Here is a 19,336-nt window from a genome sequence, read left to right as displayed (position 1 = left end):
TGCCTTGCGGTATCGAGGCACCTCCTGGCGGCGGCGGGCACGCGTTTTTTTCAAAGCGAGGGGAAGTCGCTCCCCTCGCGCTCTTTTCTCCCCTAGGCGGAGCTGCGGAGCGCCGTGCATTGTGGGTACCCAGCCTCGTTCTTCGCGTTCTGCTCGGCTTCGCCTCAGAAGAGCTGAGTCGAGCGAGCGAGAACGGACGGCGAGGGGGTGTCGCCTGCTCCGGAATTTCCCGCTTCCTGGGTATTGAGGGCTCGGCGGCGATGGAGGCGGAGATGCGGCGGTGCCTGCTGGCCTCCCTCCTGCCGCTGCTCTCGTTGCTGCTGCCTCCGCCGGGCGCCTCGGCTTTCGCCGCTGCCTTAGACAGCGACTTCACTTTCACCCTGCCCGCCGGCCGTAAGGAGTGCTTCTTCCAGACCATGCAGAAGGAGGCCTCTCTGGAGATCGAGTATCAGGTGAGGGAGGGAACCGTTGCCCTTCCGAGTTTCCTCAACTACTTGGGGTAGGAGCGCACGTGTGAACGCGGGCACCCGCGCCCAACATGCATTCTCGTGCCCAGGAGAGGACCAGCTCGCGTGTTCGAGTCGTGGGAAATCCATTCCCTCGGCTGTAGTCGGGGTTGCCTCCTGCAAAGCGAGTGGAAACGCACACAAACACCCTGCATGTCAGAACGGGAAAACTCTTTAATGTGTTTGCCTTTTCTGAACCTCCCTTACTTGCTGCACAGCCACATAGAATCATAGAGTTGGAAAGGGGACCCCGAGGGTCATCAAGACCACCCCCTTGCAATGCGAGAATCTCATACGTGACAGATGGCGAGCCAACCTCTGCTTTAAAATCACCAAGGAAGGATACCCGTCCACCATCGCTCCTGGGAGGTATTGTTTGGGGTTCCAATATGCAGACCTGTGTCTGTTAACACTGTACGCAGAGGCTTATGTCCAGGGAAGCGTGCTTCGGATTGTAATTTACGTTTTGTTTTTCCATAGCTCGGTAGAGGTAGTAATGCTGAGTCCTTAAGAGGAACAGGCATATGCTGTGTTTTCTGTTGCCATGAAGTAAAACGGCCCCTTAACTATAAAAGATGGGGTGGGATGGCATGAAAGTCACCTTTAGCTTCAAAGTACCAACCTGAATATTTGGATATACCTGCAGGATCATAACATTAGGGTATAGTTCTGAAGGGCCAGATAGAAAGCCATGTGAGTATTACTTCCCTCTAGCTTCAGAATGACAGTTCTTTTCTTTCTTTTTTTACACGGAGGAAACAGGCTAGATAAATGTCATGAAAGGCTGGGTCAAACTGGTTTGGTAGCTTGATCTGATGACCTTAGCCAAACAGAGGACTTCTGAAATTTATTTAGAGCCACGTAAGCCAAATATGTTGAAATAGTACTGAATGGAGGTTTGAGACAAGGTGGAAATGAGCAGCATTTCTGCTCTAGTTGCATGGATTGCAACTGGTACATGTTCCTGTGGTGGTATTTAATGGAGCATGATGTATGGATGTAGAAATTAAGGGTGTGGGGAGGGGGCATGCCTTGGAGAGAGGCCCAAGGGCAAAATAGAAAAGCGTGGAGGGCTGCATTCAGAGGAGCCTGAGGTTTCCACCATCACATTGGAAAGTAAATAATAATAATAAATAATAATAATGCATTTATTTTTACTTGCTTTTCATCCTTTTTGTCAGCATATCTTCCAAAGTCAAATAATGTTTATAAAAAAAATTGAAGGTCTTCAAACTGTAATCTAGAAACTGTGTTAAATGTTCCAGGAGAGGTCTTACGTATGTACACTGACACACTGTCTTAAAACATCTTGTCTATGAATGCAGCAGTTTGTTCTTTAGTGGTGTGGTTGATAGTGAGTACTGAAGTACCAAGCACTATCTGAATGCATTGAATAAAATTACAATATAGAGAAATGGGAAGCAGCTCTCAATCAGCTATGCTAAGACCACCCACCTCCTTTTGACTCATGTTCCTGAACTGTTTCCATTCCAGCTGGTTTGCTGTTTTGCTCCTCCCCATCCTTTTTCCTTTTGTGTCATAGCTTTTTAGATTGTAAGCTTGAGGGCAGGGATTCTCCTGATTTTTATTGATCTCTAAGCTGCTGTGGGATACTTTTAAGCCAAAGAGCAGGGTAAAAAAATCTTTAAACAAACTACTTTTGGCAACTATATTTATAGTTTCCTAAGAAGCTAAATCCTGCCAACCTAGCAGTTCGAAAGCACGTCAGAATGCAAGTAGATAAATAGGAACCGCTACAGCAGGAAGGTAAACGGCATTTCCATGCGCTGCTCTGGTTTGCCAGAAGCGGCTTTGTCATGTTGGCCACATGACCTGGAAGCTATACGCCGGCTCCCTTGGCCAATAATGCGAGATGAGCGCGCAACCCCAGAGTCGGTCACGACTGGACCTAATGGTCAGGGGTCCCTTTACCTTTACCTTTAAGAAGCTAAAATACAGGGGGACGCAGGTGGCGCTGTGGGTTAAACCACAGAGCCTAGAGCTTGCCGATCAGAAGGTTGGCGGTTCGAATCCCTGCGACGGGGTGAGCTCCCGTTGCCCGTTCCCAGCTCCAGCTGTTCGAAAGCACATCAAAGTGCAAGTAGATAAATAGGTCGCATTAGCTTCCCAACAGCGGGAAGGTAAACGGCGTTTCCGTGTGCTGCTCTGGTTCGCCAGAAGTGGTTTTGTCATGCTGGCCACATGACCTGGAAGCTGTACACTGCTCCTTCGGCCAATAATGCGAGATGAGCACCGCAACCCCAGAGTCGGTCACAACTGGACCTAATGGTCAGGGGTCCCTTTACCTTTACCTTTAAGAAGCTAAAATACAAAGTAGGAGTCTTAGATAACATCTCAGTGTTCATATAGATTCATGTGGATTTGTCTTCAAGTAAGATTTTAATATTAAACAGGATTCATTTTAGGTTTGCTTTTTTCAGCAGAAATTACACTTTGCTCATATATGCTGTTTGTTGACTTTTCAGGTTCTCGATGGAGCAGGTTTAGATATCGATTTCCATCTATTATCACCAAAAGGTGAAGCACTAGTTTTTGAACAGAAAAAATCGGATGGAGTCCATACGTAAGTTTTTTAATGATTTCATTAAACCATTTTTAATGGCATTCTAAGAGCTTAGTAATTAAGTCTTCATTCCTTCATTTAAGTTTTCAGAAAGTGGGGGGGGGCAGTTTTCCTTCTAAATGGTATAAAATGAAGCACGGGGCAGGACAGTGTTAGAAGAATCTCCCGAAGTCCACCTTTATGTGTATGAAATATGTTAGTTTACAGCTATATCATAATGAGATTAGAAAACAAGTTACAGACTGCATATTAAAGTGTAATGTATTTTGTGTTTACAGGGTGGAAACAGAGGATGGTGACTATATGTTCTGCTTTGATAACACATTCAGCACTCTGTCAGATAAGGTGATTTTCTTTGAACTGATATTGGATAACATGGGAGATGAAGAGGAGGACTGGAAGAATTATATCATTGGCACAGATCTTTTGGATATGAAGCTAGAAGATATTCTGGTATGTAGATACAATCCTTTTAAAAAAAGCTATGAAGTGAATGGCTCTGTACGCCTGGAATTTACTTGTTCTCCCCTCTGCTACTATTATCTGGTAAGGATCACCCTATTGAAAGCTGCACAACTATCTCTAGTGGCCTTAAATTGTGACCAAGTGTGTTGTTGTTGTTGTTGTTTAGTCGTTTAGTCGTGTCCGACTCTTCGTGACCCCATGGACCATAGCACGCCAGGCACTCCTGTCTTGCACTGCCTCCCGCAATTTGGTCAAACTCATGTTCGTAGCTTCGAGAACACTGTCCAACCATCTTGTCCTCTGTCGTCCCCTTCTCCTAGTGCCCTCAATCTTTCCCAACATCAGCGTCTTTTCCAAGGATTCTTCTCTTCTCATGAGGTGGCCAAAGTATTGGAGCCTGAGCTTCACGATCTGTCCTTCCAGGGAGCACTCAGGGCTGATTTCCTTAAGAATGGATAGGTTTGATCTTCTTGCAGTCCATGGGACTCTCAAGAGTCTCCTCCAGCACCATAATTCAAAAGCATCAATTCTTCGGCGATCAGCCTTCTTTATGGTCCAGCTCTCACTTCCATACATCACTACTGGGATGTATGGAAGTGTGACCAAGTGTATTATTAATTAAATATATATCCTGAATTCTGTAGCATGTGAAAAGAAAGGGAAGTGTACATACCTCAGCTTTGGAAGAGGCAAAGTTCTCATTTTGAGGCTTTGGAACTAAGCACGGTGGCACGGAGTTGGGGCTCACAATGTCATTGCTATATTTTGTAGATGAGTCTGCTGTGTTGAATTTTGTGCTTCTCTTCTATTTTTCTAAAACTAGTGTTTTGATCTTTATTAGGAATCTGTCAACAGTGTGAAATCCAGGCTAAGCAAAAGTATCCATATTCAGACCCTGCTCAAAGCATTTGAAGCTCGTGATAGAAACATACAAGAAAGCAACTTTGACAGGGTAAACTTCTGGTCCATGGTCAACCTGGCAATAATGGTGGTGGTGTCAGCTGTTCAAGTTTACATGCTGAGGAGTCTTTTTGAAGATAAAAGGAAAACTAGAACTTAACATCAGTGTCTTAACAGCATTAAACAGGGGGAAATGCAATACACTACTAAAGAAAAAGGAGATCAATGTTTCTTCCCAGCTTGTTTTGAATGAACAGTTTTTAACATTCGTATGTGACTTTTTAGTATGAGCAGAATGTTTTTCTTTGCTCCAATAAATTGCAATAACTTGGTTTATTAAGATGGTGGATAACTTAAAACTTGCCTGAATCTCCTTAGCCATCTATACTGCACAATTTTTTTGCAACAAATTCAGATTTTATATTTACCAATATTTGATACTATGTCTTAATGACTGCTAGCCTAAAGGTAATATTTTAAAAAGAAAAAAGATTCACGAAGTGTGAATTGAATTGTGTATTCAGTGAGTCCTGCCTTGGATATGTCAGTTAAATGGAATATTCGCTACAGCAAACTCTGCTGTTATTTAGACAGTGTTTTTAATGGGTGTAAGTGAAGACTCTTGTGCCTTATTTGTACTAATTAACAAACTTATTCAACAAAAATTAACTGGCATCTAAAATATATATTGCTTCCAAATTCTTTTATTTTCCTCACTTTGTGAATTAATTTTAAGTTCAGATCAGGGTTTGTTTGTTGTAGCTAGTCTTCATTATTCAGAACTGCAAAAACAGAAACTCAAGAGTGCTGAAAGGCACCAGCTTTTTCCTCTGGATTATTTACGTAACATGATCCCTGCAAGTGCCTAAGCATATTAGCAACCAGTTTTGAGGCCATGTAGCCACTTACATGCTTGTAAAAGGACTCATTATACCCAATTTGGGGAACTTTGTGAATTGCTTTTATTCTACCACACAAATTAATAACATTTGAGTTTTTTTATACACAGGGACATCTAATGTGTTTCGAACCAGGTTTACTATAATAGCACATTCCCCTCATACATCAGAGGGGTGGTCAACTTGTTGCTTTGCCAATGTCTCGCTCCCATTAGCTACAGCCAGTATAACCCATTGTTAGGGATAACAGGAGTTTTCATTCAGCAACATTTAGAAGGCCGCTTCTGCCCTAAATACTGTAATTCTGAATATGTGAGAGAGGATGGAGATAGAATGCTCCAGTTTTTATGGTTACTGGGTAGCTGAAATTGACTTACAGCTAAAAGCCCAGTTTCCTTTATTGTGGTTTTTTTTTAAAAAAAATAAGTTTTCATTTTTAAATTTTAGCTTGAAAATTTGAATTTAAAACTTAAAAATGGCTTGAAAACTTCCACTGTGATTTATTAAAACATACTCAAAAGCAAATCCTATTATGCAGTGGAACTTGGTTCCCAGTTAATGGGCTAAGGGTTACAGTGTGAGTTTCCAAACTTTGATTAAAGCAGTTAACAGTTGCTCATCAAAATGCCGTGCATGTTTGGAGAAGCAATAGCACACAACCTCTGTGTCCTTGTTTGCATGCTGAGATGGCTCCCATGGCTGTAATACAGCAAACCTGGATGTCCCAAACAGATTTCTGAACATTCGTGTGTGTGTATATTCCATGTTTAGCATGGTTAACATGCTTTTTTTTTTGCTTGAAACTACACAAATAACATGTCATCTGCTGAAGTTGATAAGCTGCTTAGCATAATGGGAATTGAATTAATATCTGCATATGTGGGGGTAAGTGTAGAAATGGATCTCAAACATAGCTCAAGGTTTTGAACCACCAGGTAATAATTCTTGTGCACTTGAACCTATTTTTCAGCAGTATTAGATGCCACATACTTTTGCCATAAAGTTAATACTGGTGTGGCTAATGATACATAAATGGTTACCAGTTTATAAATGTATAAATTATTATGTGAACATATAAGCATATTAAGTTACAGGTAGCAGACCAAGTAGTTATTTACAGCTGCTACAGTGGTAGCATCTATGCTTATTCTCTTCTGTCCATATTCATATTTTTTGTATACCAATGGATCAAATAATTGGGCTGATTTAAATGAGTCTTAGTACTAGTGACCTATAGCTATACATTTTGAGGCTGCAGCAATGGGATCTCTAGCGGGCTGTAGTTATCTACTAAACACAGCAGAAACGAAGTCTTAAAGTCAATTATATGAGAATTATTCCCAATTTGAGGCAACATAGTATTAAATATGCCATGCAAATGTGGATGCTAAGCTTTCAAAATATATGATCTTTTAGCACTAGTGTTAAAAAGTATCTTCACCAAAAAGCTGTGACTAAGCCAGAATTCTACCTCTCAGTTTATGCTAATACCAATTGCTCTGTCCTTTATAGTTCTGGTTTCCAATAAAACTTTACATGTATATAAAATAGGGTGATAGCCAACTGCATCGTACCCATTCTCAGTCATCCTCAGTAGACCTATTGGACTTAAGTTAGTCGGATACCATCCACACTGCTGGGGACTTAACAAGTTGCTTACCATGGCACTCATGGTTGTGCTGTACATTTTCATAATGTTGCAGAATAGTGTGCAATTCCACAGGTAAGAATGAACACAGCATTAAAAATGAACACCATGGTAAATGGATAAATTTCTGGCTGTGAAATGGATTTAATAAAGGAATTCTAAACTTAATGTGTATTCAGTGTTTATTATTTGATTTCTTACCCATTTCACCTAAAGTCCCAGGGCAGGTCATAACAACTTAGTGGTAAGATATGCAACATTCAAATGCATCTTTTGCCTACAGGAGAGAGATATCCCTGCCACTGCCGCAGACACTAAAGTGAGCACCCTATTCATTAGTATGCATTGGGCAGATGTATAGAAGTGGGAAACCTTTTTGGCTCCACGGCACAGATCCTTATCAGAATCTGCCTCAAGGGCAAATCTCCCCCCACCAAATAAGATTACAGCAAGATTGCTCACCTCCTTTTAAATCCTGCTGCCTGGGATGCACAATCCTGTTCCTGCAGGATTAAACCATGTCTTGCCACCCCATTTACTGCTGTAAGCAGGTGGGCATGGTTTAGTATAAATTGCCTGGCAGGCCAAATTGGGGATACAATATTGGCTCTCAGGCCATAGATTACATATCCCTGCTGTGTATATTATCAATTCATCCCAATTACTCAGACTGCAAAATTTAGTACGTTTTATCAAGCTAAAATTCAACAACGCACAATCATTTTATACTCCTGAAGCAACAAGACTTATTTTAACTACTGACGAGTAAGGAAGCATAGCAGTACTTGGCAACAGAATCTGATTAATGATTTTTACATTCCCATTTTTTTACAAGTGGAATAACTGATGTAAAGCAAGAAGGTAAGCTGCAAGCAGAAATGCTATATAGATAAATCATTTTTCCATTTAGTCTTTGAAGTTAGGGCAAATAATACAAAACAGGCTGCTACAAAATAAAGTATTACACAAGTATGGCTTAGTTTTCAAACGGTGATTGTGGGCTGTGCCATCTCCAATTTCAGGTTGGGACTCATGACGATATTTCCTACCCTCAAAAATCTGCACTAAATGGGATATTCTGCTCTTAATTCTGAAGCACTATACAGTCCAGCAACTACCGGTAGGTTTCTAGCATGGTGTAGTAAGCTATCAACAGCATAGTTTAATTTGTTAGTAGACAAAACAAACTGTGAGTAATGACTGTATCTCGTATGAGGAGTTCCATCTGAAATAGGAGAAATGTTGAACAGCCATAGCAGCCAGGCAAGATTAGTACTAACTAATGTCTCTGAATTATTAACAAAGCTGTTCTTGTGACCCCTGGCAATATAAAATTCCTGTGCCATTTCCCCTCTCACCTCAATTTGTTCATATGGCCTCTGCCGGTGGAGTGGGCACTCTGGGTTACATCTATTTCATGGAAAGGCAATTCCCTTGCTCCAATGCTATGACCTCAAAACAACAAAGTATAGCAGCTGCCTCCATAAAAACCGATACTGGGTGACTTAGTTCTGTCTGCTTGCTAAATGCGGGGTCACTATTTTTAGCACTGCAAACTTATGCAGACCATTGAAAATTACAGTAGTAATTTGGAAGCTACTGAAAATACCTAATTAATGAATCAAAACTATGCAAAGATAACATCTGTAAGAATACAACTGTATGAAAACGCAAACAAGCATTCAAACTTTGTACAGTAGAATATAATTCACAAGTTTGTTTTAAGAGAGTCTCACTAGAGATTCTGAACTAATAATAGAAATGGATCCAATTAATGTGATCTCAACTATGCCATACATATTGCTAAAACCAATACTGCATTGTGGACTACTCAATCTAAAGATTAGATTGAAAAATAACAATAATCACCATCCACATTTCTGACTCAGTTGCTTAGAATGGGCTGTTATTTAATGGTTTTCAGTTTTCTCACATTTGTAACCTACACTGCCAAATTTTATGTCCTGCAGTTGATAAAAGCTTAAGAAGGTTATATAGTAGTCAACACGCAAGAACGCTCTTTCAGGCACTAGAAAGGGAGGCGCAATTTTCAGATAATTAGCCTCATTCCCATAATTATGCCAAAATCAATCCCACTGAGTTAAAGGAAACTGTATTGCCAAGCTGCTGTCTTCTGCATCTGCACTTGTCTGAACATGCCTAGGATTGTGCTGTTGCCTAAATCACTTGGAAGAAAGCTGCACTGAAGATTGGAGTAGGAAACCTTGGGACTGGGCTACAATCCACATTGCTTAAATCCAGAACATGTTTATAAAGTCCCATTGAATTTACTTAAGGAAACATACTTAAATGAGGCTTTAAGATATAACTAGAGTTCACACCTGTATAACAAAAATAGGGACAACTTCTTAAAAATACACACATTTAATGTTGATTTTTAAAACATGAGAACAGTTTCATCAATACAAACATGTCAACCACTGTGACAAAATGAGAACAAAAACAGCTAAAAATATGTTGATAGTTTGTCAATTTCTCTCTCCAACTAAATTCCAACTGCTGTCTTTGTATGGAAGCTCTACTGCAAATACTGCTGGTGTTTGATGTGAATTACAAAGATTGTGAAAAAGAAAATTAATGAAAATCTGGTTGTTAACATCACAACTACAATTTGCATTGTCCCAAGAGACCAACATTCAAAAAGTAACCTGGGTCTTATCAAAATATTGCAGCTATAGGCAAGGCAACTTTAACTTAATAGCCAAGACTGTGAGAAGGAAGAGATTCATGTTTCTAGTGAAGGCAAAGAAAAGTATACTTAAATTATCACCTTTGTAAAGGTTGCAAGTTTACTGGCCAGCCACAAGCACAGAACACCATATTTTGTCTGTTTCCTTTGGCTATATGAGGTGGTGACAATTATTTCCCTTAACAATCATAACAGCATTTTGTTTTTAAGTCAGTTTTAGTACAATTCAATTACGCTTAGCCATATAGCTTCTCACTATGAAATTATTTAAAGACACATTTTTTGTTTTGTTGGCAAGCTCATGTCTGACAGTAAACCATTAGGCAGTAAAATGAGAAACCATCAGAAAAAGTAGTTGTTTACACTCTTTGGCAAAACAAAAACAAAAAAACAAAAAACAACTCAAAACCGATAAAGAAAATACATCTAGCCCCAACAAAAACACTTGCTATTTTACAAGTAAAATAAAGTTACTCATTTAAAACTTGATTCATATTTATAAGAACAGAAGAGGTAATATTGTAATAAAAGCAGTATTGTTACTTCAAGTGGCAACATACTGTTTGTTGACCCTGTGCAATTAAACACTTTGCTCCAACTATGTTTATCAAACATGACTACAAAACATTACATACAAAAGGAATCTTGTGATTCCTGCAGACTTTAATTAACTGGGAGACAAAATTTACAATCAATGTGTCACAAATCCTTAGAATTTTTCTCCTAGCCAGAGTTTATGTTCAAATTTTCAAGTTCAGATTTGTGTCAGACAGCTAACTTTCTCCAACATCAACTGAGGCTGCAATACTGTGCAGCCAGGCTGCTTAGATCAAGAAGATTTACATCACAATCTTCAACGTGTCTGCTCAGCAGTATGTTCCATGGAGCTCCACAGGGCTTACTCCCAGGTAAGTGAGTATAGGATTGCAGCCTCAAAGCAACCTGATCCACAATAGATGAAATTATTTCCATATTTCTTAACCTTGGCTAAGATATAGCAAAAGTACTCCCTCCTGATAATCCCTTCTCTTTCTAGTGGTGTACATTACATCTGCATCAAGATAAACACTAACCACTGTTCACTGTAACTAACTCTGGTTTGATGCAACTATACATGGATCTTTAGCACTATGTAGATGTAGTGCTGAAACATATCTTAATGCTGAAAGGAAGGGGAATCTGCACAGGAGAGATGGAGGGAGCATGTGAACCTGAAAGGTATATCAAATCTTTTCATCACTGGGCCTCTATGTGGAGGATTGCAGCCTGAATTATTTTCTGAAGGCATATGACATTAACGACTGCACTCACTGCCAAAACACACAGCACTCATTTTACACATAGTCTGTAGTATGTGGCAAACAACAGCACCCATTAAAGCCTGAGAAGAAATGCTGCTGTGTAAATACTGCAACTATTCCTGATAAAAGAATTATGGGATATATAGTCAAAAGCTGCCCAATCCCATAATTTATATTGCATAGGTCACAATCACACACATATATACACATGCACACGTATGTGTATATACACACATGCAAAGAATATATTAAAAAGACAACGAAGTCTAGTCACAGAGCAATTTACAAGCTCAATATATTTTTTTACACTTTGCTTGAAAGATTTCAATATTTTATAGTCCTCAGTAGGAATTATATACACTGCACCTTATGAAAATCTAGGGTTGTCAAAGTAGAAATACACTTTTGCAAACATTTGCGTAAGAAAAGATTAAGAAATCTTACTAAAAATTTGTTCTAGCTACAGAAAATATTCTCTACCCACATGGAATGTTCTCTAGACAAGTCTCTTCTGAAGTCGTGCACATTTAAAAGTAACTGAAATCCCAGATTCCCGCCCTAAACAATCTAAATCCTTATCTTAAAAAAATCCAGCCTCATTTAAAAAATGGTAGAATTTTCAGCACAATGTTTTGTACTGTTAAGAAAGAAATGTTAAGGCTAACTTGGTTTCTATTTTTAGAAATGTTAAAAGAAGTTTCCTTCTGCACTCCTGATTTATATAAACAGTGCCTATAAATAAACAGTGCAGCAAACATGTTCAGTACTAAAGTCAGGAGGCAGTTGCTCCTTCCCACTCCACAAGATACTGCACTTTTCCATCGAGTGTCACTCGACGTGCCAAAACACGGTATTTTTCACCACAAGCTATCCTACCTGCTGCACCAAAGTAACTGGTAATGGAGTTTTTAAGATGATTAAGTTGTAACTCCTGATCTGCCAAGTTATTAAGTATTTCTGTATTAAGTTCATCATACTGGTAATCATCTTTGCCTTCGTCATCTTTCACAATTTCGGAATTCTGAATCTGGAGTGCTTTACGTGGAAGGCGCCCTCTTCTCCTTAAGTGTGGGATTGCAGCTGGCCAAGTTCTTCCTGTTCGTGTCCTTTTCCTGGAGTCAGACAAACTACGGAAGATAAGAAACAATAATTTAAGGTTGAGGGTTGTATTCAACATAGCGTATAAGTGAACTTTCCTTCAGAGCAACTATTTCTCCTTACATAACATTCTTCCCCTGTGCACCCCCAAAATCTGTTCCAGGGGTTCCCCATACCCCATGACAAGGTGGGATTGTGGGCAAATGTCCTGTTGCACCAGTGGAAATCCTTGGAGGATAGCAATATTTGATTACCGCCCGCATAATATAATTTGCATCCATGGCCTAGTAGTTTTCCAGTTGGATTATAGCAATACATCTGTTGTATTGCTATCCTCCAAGGGGTTATCCTTGAAGGTGATCCAAGCTTCAGTTTGTGCAAAATAAAGCGTCGCTGTACACATATCACTGCTGCTTATTTGCTTCCAGGCCCAATTCAAGATGCTGGTAATTACCAATAAAACCCTGAACCCTTTGTATATCCCTTTCCTTCTTCTTGTTTGTATTTTTCTATTTTCTCTTGTTTTCTGTACAGTGGTACCTCGGTTTATGAACACAATTGGTTCCGGAAGTCTGTTCATAAACCGAAGTGTTCATAAACCGAAGCAAACTTTCCCATTGAAAATAATGGAAAGAGGATTAATCCGTTCCACACGATGAAAAACACCCCCTAAAGCAGCAATTTAACAAAAATTTACTGTCTACCAAGAGGTTTCCTAGGCCTATGGAGGCCTCCACGGAGGCATCGGAGCGTCCGTGATTGGGACGCAGCCATGGAAGCGCTCTGATGCCTTCACGGAGGCAAACTGTGCAGAAAGAAGCCTTTCCCCGATGCAAGTGCCCTGCGCTGCGGCCGCGTCTCAGTCAAGGCGGCTGAGTAAAGCGCGGGAAACCGGGAGGGGTTCCCCTTTGGAAGCTCTTACCGCGCGTTTAGGAAAGGGCTCCCAGCAGCAGCAGCAGTGAGAGGCTTGGCGAGTCGTTTCGCTGCACGGGGGTGGCGGCGCTCGCAGCTCTCCTTCCCTCTCTTCGCGGTGCCGGCCAGGCGACCTTCCTGAAGCCTCCTCAGAGCAGCCGCCGCCACCACCAGACGCCAGGACTGGCCGGGGTGGCTCGCGGTGCGTCTGGCTTTGGTTGGAGCGGCGGCGGCGATGGCGGCTTCTCTCAACCGCAAGCCTCTCCACTCCGCAGGGGCGCAATGGTGAAGGCCCGGCCTCGCTTCTCTTGACCCCTCCGCGAGGCCGGGCCTTCGCCGTCGCGCTCCTGCGACGTCTCTCCAACTTCGCCGTCGCTCTCCTGCAGCAGGGCTCAAGAGAAGCGGACCTTCGCGCTCCTGCAACGCCTCTCCACAGGAGTGCTACGGCGAAGGTGGAGAGACGTCGCAGGAGCGCGACGCGAAAGCCCGCTTCTCTTGAGCCGGCCTCGCGGAGAGCTCAAGAGAAGCGGACCTTCGCGCTCCTGCGACGCCTCTCCACCTTCGTCGTAGCACTCCTGTGGAGAGGCGTTGCAGGAGCGCGAAGGTTGAGAGAAGCCGCCATCGCCGCCGCCGCTCCAACCAAAGCCAGACGCACCGCGAGCCACCCCGGCCAGTCCTGGCGTCTGGTGGCGGCGGCGGCTGCTCTGAGGAGGCTTCAGGAAGGTTGCCCGGCCAGCACCGCAGAGAGAGGGAAGGAGAGCTGCGAGCACCGCCACCGCCGTGCAGTGAAACGACTCGCCAAGCCTCTCACTGCTGCTGCTGCTGCTGGGAGCCCTTTTCTAAACGCGCGGTAAGAGCTTCCAAAGGGAACCCCCCCCCCGGTTTCCCGCGCTTTACTCAGCCGCCTTGACTGAGACGCGGCCGCAGTGCAGGGCACTTGCATCGGGAAAAGGCTTCTTTCTGCGCAGTTTGCCTCCGTGAAGGCATCAGAGCGCTTCCTTGGCTGCGTCCCAGTCGCGGACGCTCCGATGCCTCCGTGGAGGCCTTCATGGGCCTCGGAAACCTCGGGTTACTTACTTCCGGGTTTCGATGGTTCGTAAACCGAAAGTTCGTAACCCGAGGTGTTCGTAAACCGAGGTACCACTGTATATGTGTGGGCATATATCTAAATCCTGCACAACTTGAGACCCAAACACAAAGCAATCTGTATGTGTTTTAAGATCTTTTTCCCTCCATGTGCCTTCTTTATCTGAGATCTGGTACTCAAAAAACAACACGGCACTTACAGTGCTGACACCCCCAACCTTTGAGGCCGTCTCTAGAACAGCCTAATTGGTGGCAACCATTGCAATTCTTCTGTTATCAGGTAGTTTGCTACGCTGCTTCAAGTCAGTTTTGATTGATTGCATTGGTTGTTCTATTACTGTATTTGTATTATGACTGTATACTACCTTGAAACCCTGAAAATAATGAAGGGTGGTAAAAGAATTTTAACAAAATGACAAATGGTGGGTGTGGAACAGGGGACTGTGACCTTTCTAATTTCTCAGGACCCTATTTTGGGCAATTACCTCCTCTTTCTCTAACAGCCCCCCCATGGTCATGACTTGCCAACCTTCCAGAGAGAAGTTATCTTAGAATCCAAGCCAACGTGTTTCATATGGTTTGGTCACCTTTCCAGTAACAGCTGCAATCCACCATTTCACACACACGTACACGGCATAAAGCAAATGGCAGTGTACCTGTAATGCTTGGAAATACTGTTTGAGGTAGTTTCTTTTGTACTGGCAGCACCTGTGGATTCCACATCTGAGGTATTGGATGAATGTGCAGTTCCATCAGATCTGAGCCATTTCATGTTGCCATGTGATAAAAGTAATCAAATATTAAAATCCGATCAGACATTAGCCAAGCAAGAACAATACAAAGTTATTTCCTCTACTCACCCAGTAGTGCTAGGTAAATCCAAAGGAGGAGATTCTTGCACTACAACAGGTTCCTTTTCCCAAAGGGAAGGGGAGGAAAAAGAACAGAACTTTTCAGGCTGTGCAAATACTTGCCTTTTCAAGGAGATATAGCTTTTTTATTATTGTTTTTAAATACAGTTTAACATATTGGCCATTTTTAGTCAATAAAGTAATCAGCGAGTAAATGAAAATCCCACTTACTAAAAGAGATGGCTCAGACATCTTCTGGATCATTTTTCTGGTATATGGGCCCGGTGGACGGCCTACAGATTTTTTCTTCCCCTTTCGTTCTACACCATTAGTAACTTCCCTAGAAGGAATCCCAGTTTTTTTTAAAAAAGATACCCCAAAGAATGTATGTTTGAGGATTATTTATGTTTTTTTTACCATTATCATTTATTAAACATGATTACTACCCTGAGTATATATTCACTGAACCTATATAGTTCTTTCTCTATAAGAAACTCACTGTGTAACTTTTTGTTACACACTAATAGGACCCAGAAGATAACCACTGCAGGAATGCATGCATGTCTTTGAATAGAGCACTTAAAGACATACTGGCCCTATTAACATGCAAAACTGAACTATGGGCTAATGCCTTGTGAGACGTTCAAGCACAGCCAGGCTCTTCCTCTTGCATAGCCAGGATGAGGACTTCTGCTGAGTTTAGTTTTCCTTTCAAAATCATCTTGGCTTAGCATTACATACAAACTAGGGACTCTGTTTTACCACAAACATGGTTAGCTGCTAAATAAGCCAACTTCTAACAACCAGTTATGGAGCTGGCTTTTCTATCTACAACAAAAAATGGTTAAACCAGGATCCCTGGTTTGTAACACTACGCCAAGATATTATTATTAGTCTGAGACTTTGCTTGGCTGCACAGAGACTTGTTCATGTAGTCCTAAACTATGTTCTTTCTTTATGTATGGATATGGCCATTGCCAAAGAGAAGCATCCCCATTAGCTGTGCTACCACTTATCCAAGCAAAGAAAGAAGAGGCTTTCTTAATGGTCTTGCCCTATGTAAGCAGTAGAAATGCTGAGATTGCTGCTCCTGTTAGTTGTGAACTATGGGGAAAGAATTTTAGCATGGGGACCAGGAGGATGTTGTTGGAGCCCTTCATCCTCATCATACTGATATACTTTTAGGCTAGCACAATGTGATAAAGGCCATAACTCACATGGGGAAACATTCTAGAAATATATGATGTAGTACCCAATCTGGGTCAGACTTTAAGCTTTATTTATATGGTACTTTTATATCCTGCCCTTCTTCCAATCTGAAGTTCAGAGTGGCTGAGAAAGAATAAAATTAGACATCAATAAATCATCATTAAAACCACAAAGTCATAGTAAAACAGAAAAACAACACCATAATTTACTCAATGGTCAATAAGCCTGGACAAATAAAATTGCCTTTAATCTTCTAGAGTGGAGGAAGACTGAATCTCACTTGGGAAGGAGTTTCATAGGCAAGTTGCCACCACTAAAAATGCTATGTCTCATGTCACTTTGCTCAAGAAATGGAAATCTAAGACTGGGCAACTGTTGTCTAATCCTGCAGATTCGACGGAGGACATCTCCATGAGGGACATTTTGTTCTCTGAACAGATATCAATCCAACCAATTGATTTTAAAAGTAATGGTGGGGATTTAATTTGCTTATTATACAGGTGAAACTAAGAAAATTAGAATATCTTCAAAAAGTGCATTTATTTCAGTAATGCAACTTAAAAGGTGAAACCAATATATGAGATAGATGCATGGCATGCAAAGCAAGATATGTCAAGCCTTTATTTGTTGCAATTGTAATTATTTGTCGTTAGGAGGGTCAATTATAAATGGAATGTAATTAATGAAATGTAATAGCGATGTTTATTTTTGTATTATTGTAACTATTTGTTTTATTACTGTGGAATTTCCAAAAGAAAGCATTTGTAAAAATTAAAAGAAAAGGAAAAATATTAAGCTGCATTTTAGAAATAAATGCACTTTTCGACGATATTCTAATTTTCCAAGTTTCACCTGTATAACGATTATTACTATAAAGCACCATTTTATTTAATTAGCTTATGCACAACAGTAATATTCTAGGCTTAAACTAATTCTATTAAGCAAAACTTCAGATTCAAGGAGAAAGCGTAACATATTAACCAGTGCTATTTGAAGATACCCTACAGAAACAAAAAGCAAAAACAAAAAACACCCTACATAATTCCTGCAAACTGCCACTGAAATCAGTGGTAATTAATCTGGCATTAATAAATACTTGCCTATCTGGATACTTAAAGTATCAGGAAATGCATTTACCAGTTATTTGTCAAATAATTTATTTACTCCAGAAAACAAATCATGATTTACCTCTGATCAGGCACAGGTTTAGATGACTTTCTGCCTTTAATTTTGAACTCATGTGAAGTTCCCTCAGGCTCTTTCTCAGCCTTAAAAGCAGCATTTGGTGGGCAGGGGGGGACACGAATTCTCAAACCAAACAAATGCTTTTTCTTCTTTATTTCCTTTCCAGACATAAACCTAAATTGTTAAACATTAAACACAGAACATGAAGCTACAAAATGTTTCTCTGGGTATACACATAAACCCCAATTTAACTTACCAGTACCAATATTATGTCCCTTCTTTAATTCCCTTCAAATGCAGGGAAAGGACAGCTAAACACCTAACTTGTATCTCAATAACTACAAGTTTGACTTTAAACAATTTTGCAATGCCTCTTCCTGCTGCTACCATGGACATGTTTTTAGGGTATCGTTCAAAGAAACCTCAGGACAAAATTAAGAAGAGAAAAGTGTATAAAAAACCCTATCAACTTACATAGTCTTGTAATCATTTAATGCCTCCAGAACATGCTCATATCTTTCAGATTTTGGTGTGTCTGCCAGCTGTAAAGCATTAAGAAGTGATTTAACCTACTAAAAGTTACAGTAAAACTTCTAATCACAATTATTACCTTCAACCATTCAAAGAGACAAAGTGTATTTGTATTCTAGAGTTCCTACATGCATTAGGAATTCTACAGTAATATTCTAGAATACCTACTGCATTTGACTATTAAGACAATGAAATCTGAAAAAGTAGTATGCTGAATAACTTCAACACCCTAACAAGATAGTACGGAAATTGTAGGGGGGATTCCTAAATTCCACATCTGTTTAAACAACTGAGCATAGCATTCATGTTTAGGAGTGTTTTATTAATAAAATAACATGCTTTATTCTATTTACATATTACCAACAGGCTACTTCTGTATCAGGTACAATGAATAGCTTTGACAGAACTAGGCTTAGAATTCCTTGCATTTTAATGAAATGCTGGAACTGAACATGACAGGAGTATGAAAGGGATACATTTAGAATATGATTGCTTTTTAAAAATCAGCTATAATCCTATGCTGACTATCAAACAAAGCGGCTAAATAACAGAACTGTTATATTGGAGTGTGATGGGCTATAGAGGGAGGAGAGGAGAATGAAGTCTCATTGGGATTGTATGCATAGTGCATTATTCTATCTCAGTGTTTTTAATGGAACATTTATGAATTTTTAAAACATTGCTATTAAAAATAATTTTGAAATCCTCAATCTTTTGTAGATTAGGTGCTATCAGAGAAAAGTAATCACCTACCAGCTGTTATTTTTGGTACTGAATTTACTTCAACTATTATTATACTGACAGGAAAACAAGCATTTTACAAATAGATTTAACAATTTATATTAGAGATAAGTGCACACAAGGACGCAGGTGGCACTGTGGTCTAAACCACTGAGCCTAGGGCTTGCTGATCAGAAGGTTGGCAGTTCAAATCTCTGCAACGGGGTGAGCTCCTGTTGTTCGGTCCCTGCTCCTGCCAACCTAGCAGTTCGAAAGCATGTCAAACTGCAAGTAGATAAATAAGTACCATGCCGGCGGGAAGGTAAACGGCGTTTCTGTGCACTGTTCTGGTTGACCAGAAGCGGCTTAGTCATGCTGGCCACATGACCCGGAAGCTGTACGCCGGCTCCTTCGGGCCGGTAAAGTGAGATGAGCGCTACAGCCCCAGAGTCGGTCATGACTGGACCTAATGGTCAGGGGTCCCTTTACCCTTTAAGTGCACAGAAAATGATGCCAGATTTGTGTGGCACACTTTTTACACAAATAAATGCAATAAAGCGGTTTAGGTTTTTTCTAATAGTGCAGTGGGATCTCTGTCATCTTGTGCAATAGAGTTGACCATTTTGCATGGGGTTTTCACAGTCCCCACACGTTGGCAGCGGGGGGGCCCTTTTAGTGGTATGTTTAGCAACATTTTCAGATCACTTCTGAGTTTGGCGCTGTCAATCAGG

At 40.9% G+C, this 19,336-nt stretch overlaps 2 protein-coding genes across 2 annotated transcripts in view; one reads left to right on the top strand and one right to left on the bottom strand.

Annotated features, from left to right (window-relative positions):
• The first annotated feature begins 131 nt into the window (after positions 1 to 131).
• On the top strand, positions 132 to 5,157 carry TMED5 (transmembrane p24 trafficking protein 5). The gene is made up of 4 exons (XM_035122002.2): positions 132 to 452; positions 2,993 to 3,090; positions 3,369 to 3,543; positions 4,397 to 5,157. The coding sequence occupies exons 1-4, from the start codon at positions 261 to 263 to the stop codon at positions 4,613 to 4,615; spliced, it is 684 nt and encodes a 227-aa protein (XP_034977893.2). The 5' UTR covers positions 132 to 260; the 3' UTR covers positions 4,616 to 5,157.
• The window catches only part of MTF2 (metal response element binding transcription factor 2), a 30,239-nt gene continuing 15,768 nt past the window's right edge, over positions 4,866 to 19,336 (bottom strand). Inside the window, exons 10-15 of the mRNA XM_035122000.2 lie at positions 17,829 to 17,896; positions 17,358 to 17,528; positions 15,192 to 15,300; positions 14,970 to 15,022; positions 14,766 to 14,867; positions 4,866 to 12,140 (exon numbers count right to left, since the gene is read on the bottom strand). Of these exons, the coding sequence (XP_034977891.1) occupies positions 11,786 to 12,140; positions 14,766 to 14,867; positions 14,970 to 15,022; positions 15,192 to 15,300; positions 17,358 to 17,528; positions 17,829 to 17,896 (858 nt within the window). The 3' untranslated portion in view covers positions 4,866 to 11,785. The remainder of the gene's footprint in view (positions 12,141 to 14,765; positions 14,868 to 14,969; positions 15,023 to 15,191; positions 15,301 to 17,357; positions 17,529 to 17,828; positions 17,897 to 19,336) is intronic.

Source organism: Zootoca vivipara, chromosome 7, assembly GCF_963506605.1.
Source record: "Zootoca vivipara chromosome 7, rZooViv1.1, whole genome shotgun sequence".
Classification (NCBI taxonomy): domain Eukaryota; kingdom Metazoa; phylum Chordata; class Lepidosauria; order Squamata; family Lacertidae; genus Zootoca; species Zootoca vivipara.
Note: the sequence above shows the minus strand (reverse complement) of the source record. Positions and strands in the feature narration are given on the sequence as shown.

Excerpts from the sequence above, each read along its gene's own strand:
- TMED5 (XM_035122002.2), top strand. The coding sequence starts at position 261 with ATGGAGGCGGAGATGCGGCGGTGCCTGCTGGCCTCCCTCCTGCCGCTG. Across the intron at positions 453-2,992 it reads CTCTGGAGATCGAGTATCAG|GTTCTCGATGGAGCAGGTTT; the intron begins GTGAGGGAGGGA and ends TTGACTTTTCAG. Across the intron at positions 3,544-4,396 it reads TGAAGCTAGAAGATATTCTG|GAATCTGTCAACAGTGTGAA; the intron begins GTATGTAGATAC and ends GATCTTTATTAG.